At 38.8% G+C, this 5,721-nt stretch overlaps 1 protein-coding gene across 1 annotated transcript; it reads right to left on the bottom strand.

Moving 5' to 3' along the window:
• Positions 1-2,992: 2,992 nt before the first annotated feature.
• Positions 2,993-5,167, bottom strand: LOC149179485 (uncharacterized). Its single transcript, XM_089422483.1, has 5 exons — positions 5,114-5,167; positions 4,312-4,911; positions 3,614-3,646; positions 3,150-3,497; positions 2,993-3,034 (listed from the first exon to the last, which is right to left on the bottom strand). The coding sequence occupies exons 1-5, from the start codon at positions 5,165-5,167 to the stop codon at positions 2,993-2,995; spliced, it is 1,077 nt and encodes a 358-aa protein (XP_089278609.1).
• Positions 5,168-5,721: the final 554 nt, after the last annotated feature.

The following is a 5,721-nucleotide window of genomic DNA, read 5'->3' as shown; positions in this document are numbered from 1 at the left end:
TTATTATCCTTCAAATTTTGCTTAGATTTTCATAGTCCTGTATGTAATTTTGTGTTTGTTTTTCTACGTGTTCAATAGTCTTCAGCTTCACTCCTGGGAAACTTGGCTCCGTCCCTCATAGGTAGCTTTTTGTTCCGGTTCTTTCCTTCAAGTTTTGATTTCATCTTACTGATCTCTTGGCTCATTTGTGAGAAGGTTAAACCCTTTGGTGACCTTACTGTGATGGAGTCCTGTTCGTGCTTGTTCTGTCTTCCTGCCTTTTGGTTTGATGGCTTGTTTCTCCAGATAAAATATCAACACAATCCTTCGCTTACTCTCCTTCCAGTTATGTTTATCAATTGCATTCTCCTGTGGCTTTCTAACTTGGGTATTTTGTCGTGGTTGCAGGTTTGGAACCTGGGTGACTCCTTGCTGTCTTTGAAGCCCAAGACTCCCCTATGCAAAAAGGGTAGGGTCTTTCCCTTTGTAGCTAGTAGTTTTAATTTCGTTAGAACTTAAAACCCCAAGAGGGTTTCCACTATACTGTATTTCTTGAATGGTTTGTACTTTCCTCACATTGTTTGAATACGTTACCAGACTTGTGAGCAGGGTGGAACACTAGCCATTTGATAACATGTATAATCTTTTATAACCCTTGCTGGGTTATTGTTCGACACTGTTTGGAGCTTATTCAATGTATATTCTGGACTCTTTGAAATGAAATAAATTTAAATTCTATTTACCAAAGAATTTTTTTAGAAATGTACCTATGGTTTCTCCTTTATAATGTTGTTCTCACTCAGTTTGTTTCTTCTGTAGTCTTGATTTGAAGCACGTTGTTCCTTCCTAGTTTAGTTTGACTATGATATAAGTTTTTGTTCCTCCTTGTTAATTCAGGCACGTTTTGATTAATTGTCCTGGTTTTTGTGCTCTTGGTTTGTTAATCAAACAGAGCTCAGACTATAGTTAACAATCTATCTAGCTTTAAGATGAAAATATCACATATAATTACAAGAAATTTATGATAATAAAATACTTCACACACAGTTTATCAAATCAATTATTTCTGATTATTCTTCTTCCGTAAGATGGCAGGCCCCCACAATGTGGATCTGGTTTGGTTTTTATGCCTTTCTAGGATTTCCACATGGTTGAGAAACTGTCTTTTAGTTACAAAACAATTTCTTGAAACTAATTCCTAACATTTAACTAATCCTAATCTAACTGTTCTTTTAATTTCAAATTACCATGGCTGTGTCAGCCCAAATTTAACTTAAAACAAAAATAAAATAAAATTCAAAAAATTATTCTTCTATCCAGTAGAAGAAGTCAATTCCAACTATCACCTTTCAGTTGGATGGTCTTGCATTAGGCTCCCGAGGTAAATTAAAATCATGCTCCTATCCATGAGCTCTTCAATAGAGTACCTCATGCTTTGAATTTGAGCAACGTCTAACAAGGAAGATTCCTCAATAGGACGGTCCTCCAATTTAACCAGATACTGTAAATATTCCTTCTTTCGAGTCTTCCTGGCCACTTGTGTATCTAAAATCTGTTCAATCTCCAAAGGATTTGCTGGAGGCATTTGTCTAATCCCCCGATTCTTCCTCATTCTGAGTGTCCCGTGTTCATCTCTCTGAACTGTCTTCCTCATCAACAAAAATGTAAGGGTTTAGATCTGCCACATTAAAAATGGGCAAAATTCCTATACCTGGAGGTAACTGAAACTCATAAGTGTTTGCAGAAAACTTCCGAAGGATTTTGCAAAGCCCAATCTTTTTCATTTTCAATTTGTTGTATTCGCCTTTTGGAAACCTCTCCTTGCATAAGTGTGCCAGTACCAGGTCTCCTACTTCGAACTGTACCTCCCACCTTTTCAAATCTGCTTTCTTTTTGTATTTTTGGCTGTTGTCCTGTAGCTTCAATTTTACTTATTGATGTAGATTGTTGATTGCCTTCACAAAATCTTCTCCATCAGCACTCCTACACTCCAACTGACCCAAATCCCGCAACTCATATATTCCACGTGGGTGCATTCCATATAGGATTTGGAAAGGGCTTATGCCTGTGCTTCTGTTGGGTGAGTCATTATAAGCAAACTCCGCTTGTGCAAGCACATGATCCCACTATCTGGAATTTTCACCAACCAGACTCCTCAATAGATTTCCCAGACTCCGGTTCACAACTTTGGTTTTCCCATCTATGTGCGGGTGATAAGCTAAGTTGAAGTTCAGTTTGGTGTCTAATTTCTTCCACAAGGTTCGCCAAAAATGGCCTGTGAACTTTACATCCTTGTTCGAGATGATGGACTTCGGCAAGCCATGTAATCTGACTATCTCTGTGAAGAACAAGTGTGCTATATGTGTGGCATCACTAGTTTTTCTGCATGGAATGAAATGTGCCATCTTGGTGAAACGATCCACCACCACCATGATGGAGTCGAATCTCGCTGTGTATTCGATAGACCTAAGACAAAGTCTAAGCTGGTTGAGTCCCATGGTCTATTCAGAATGGGAAAGGGTGTATACAACAATGCATTTGCGACCCTTTGCATGTTGACATACTTTGCATCTGATCATGAATCTCTGCACATCTCTTCGCATCCTAGGCCAATATTTAAAGTGGCTCAGCTGATCCAAAGTCTTGTCTATGCCAAAATGTCCGGCCAAACCTCCATTGTGCTTTTCCTGGATCAAGTTCTCTCTCATAGAACATTCCAAAATACACAACTGTCCTCCTTTGAACAACAACCCCTCCTGCATATTATAGTCCAACCATGGACTATTGTCCCTCAATAGTGGATTTTGGAAATCTTCATAAGCTTCTTTAAAATCTACATCTATTTCATACAAGTCCTTAAGATGTTCAAATCCTAATACTTGTATTGCACTTTCTTGTAGGATCAAACTTCTCCTGCTTAATGCATCTGCCACTTTGTTGGCTTGACCGCTGATGTGTTTCAAAATGAACATAAAACTCTGCAAGTACTCCACCCACTTCACATGTTTATGATTCAACTTATGCTACTGCATGATGTACTGTAACGCAAAATTGTCTGAAAACAAGACAAATTCATTAGCCAGTAAATAATGTCTCCAATGCTTCAGTGCTTGGATGACTTCATAAAATTCTTTGTCATAAGACGTGTACTTCTTCCTACTTTCAATTACCTTCTCGCTGAAATAGGCTACTTGCTTATCTTCTTGGATGAGTAATGCACCTATAGCTATCCCGATGGCATCACCATAAACATGAAAAAGTTTGTTAAAATATGGTAATCTTAGAACTGGTTTTTCAGTGATTTTCTTTTTCAGCAGCTGAAAACTCCTCTCAACCGACTCTATCCAATGAAAAGGCAAATTTTCCTTCTTAATGGTGTCCACCATAGGTGCACAAATTCCACTGAAGTTCTTAATAAACTTCTGATAGAAACTCGCCAGTCCATGAAAACTTCTCACTTCAAACAAGCTTTTGGGAGATGGACAGCTAACTATGGTTGCAACCTTCCCCGGATCCATCTTCAACTCATTCTCAAAATTCACAAATCCCAAATAAATCAGCTCTTTCTTGAAACAAGATTTTTTTTTTTAAATTTATCAACAATTTATTTTGCTGCAATTTTTCTAGTACGTACCTGACATGTCGAAAGTGTTCTTCCTTCGTCTTGCTGAATATAAGTATATCGTCCAGATATACGATCACAAATTTGCCAATGAATTCTTTCAGCATCTCATTCATCAAACACATGAATGTACTGGGAGCATTGCTCAGTCCAAATGGCATGACCAACCATTCATATAAGCCTTCATTGGTCTTGAAAGATGTCTTCCAATTGTCACCTTCTCGAATCCCGATCTAGTGATAGCCGCTTTTCAGATCTATCTTTGAAAAGTACGCTGCTCCACTCAGACAATTCATCATATCATCCATCTGTGGTAAAGGAAACCTGTATCTGATAGTAGTCTGGTTTATCGCCCGAGAATCAGTGCACATTGACCATTCACCTCCTTTCTTAGGAGCTAAAACAGTTGGAATTGCACAAGGGCTTAGACTCTCCCGAATCAGCGCTTTATCCAAAAACTCCTGTACATGCTTCCTAATCTCCTAATTTTCTTTTAGACTCATCTGGTAAGCAACCTTGTTTGGCAAACTAGCTCCCGGAATGAAATCAATATGGTGACTAATGCTCTACTTGGGTGGTAATTTGTCTGGTAGATCATCTACCACAATATCACTAAACTCTTGCAGCATGTCCTGTATTTCCACAAGCAAGTCAATAATTTTAGTATGTATCAATGCTGCTCTTGTTCTCCACACAACTACATAGTTTACCTCATTACCTTCAATCTGTTGCAGAAACTCCTTTTTGCCTATCAAAAATGCTTTTGTTCCACTAGTTTCTGTAGTATTTTCTTCTTTCATGGGAACTAGCATATGCTTTATCCCATCCTTAACAAATCTGTAACAATTCGTCTCCCTGTCATGGATGACCTTCATGTCATATTTCCATGGTCTGCCCAATAGAATATGGCACACATCCATAGGCATAATATCACAAGTCACCTTGTCCTTGTACTTTCCAATATGAAACTCCACCTCGCACTGCTCACCAACCAGCAGTTGGTGTCCTTTCTGCAACCAAGACACCTTATATGGAGTTGGGTGCTTCAACTTCTTCAAACCCAAATTTTCCACCATTTTAGTAGCTACCAGGTTATCAATACTTCCATTGTCTATAGTTAATTTGCAGCATTTCCCATGCGACTTGCACACAGTCCAAAACAATGCTTTCCTCTGTGTCAGATCAACTACTTCCTTAGCTGGCTTTAGTAAAACCTTGTTCAACACCAAGTCTTCTCCTGTTTTGGGCACATTTTCGACCTCCTGTGGTGGTGCCTCTGTTACATCAAGTTGAGCAACATAAGCTCCCCTCTGTCCAGTGTGCTCATTTTTAGGACATTCAAAAGACCCGTGTCCCCATTTGTGACACTTGTAACACTGATAGGCATTTCCTTTGCCTCTACCATTACCTCTTCCACATTGGTATGGCCTTCCTCCTCTAGGGTTACCTTCCCTCTCACTCTATCCTGAAGTCTTTGAACTACTTCCCTCTTCATTGCTATTGGAAGTTTACCTCTGCCAAGGGACTGTCCTCTTCCACAGCCGGAACCACATCCTCTCTTTGCATTCTGTTTCCTAGTAATCTTCTCTTCTTATTTCAAAGCACTCTGATATGCCTCCTCTATAGTCTTAGGGGAAAGAATACTAATCTCGTCTAGGATCTCCATCCAGAGACCATTTACAAATATGACTGTCTTCTCGAGGGTATCATCAACATACCCAGCTCTTAGCTTTACTTTATAAAACTCTTCAATATATTCTTTTACAGACATCATTTTTTGCCTCAGGTTTTGCACCTGTCTGTAAAGGGAAATTTGATAATCCTTAGGTAGAAATTTTCTTTTCATCTTCACAATCATTTTGTCCCATTTTTTGATCAATGGTTTTTTCAATCTTCTCCTTTCTACCTGCACACTGTCCCACCACAGTGCTACATGTCCTTTCAACTTGGTAACAACAAACTTGATTTTCCTATCTTCACTGATTTCTTCATATTCGAAATATTTATCTAACTCACTTATCCAGTACAAAAATGCCTCTGTGGACAAGATGCCATCATAGTTAGAAATCTCTTGTTTTGGCTTGCTGTTAGCCATCAAAACTGATTTCAACAATTTGATC

This window comes from Pinus tabuliformis, chromosome 4_1 (assembly GCF_031772625.1).
Source record: "Pinus tabuliformis cultivar Carrire ecotype Pingquan chromosome 4_1, CPIR1, whole genome shotgun sequence".
Classification (NCBI taxonomy): domain Eukaryota; kingdom Viridiplantae; phylum Streptophyta; class Pinopsida; order Pinales; family Pinaceae; genus Pinus; species Pinus tabuliformis.
The sequence above is the reverse complement of the archived record's forward strand: the minus strand, read 5'-3'. Positions and strand labels throughout refer to the sequence as shown.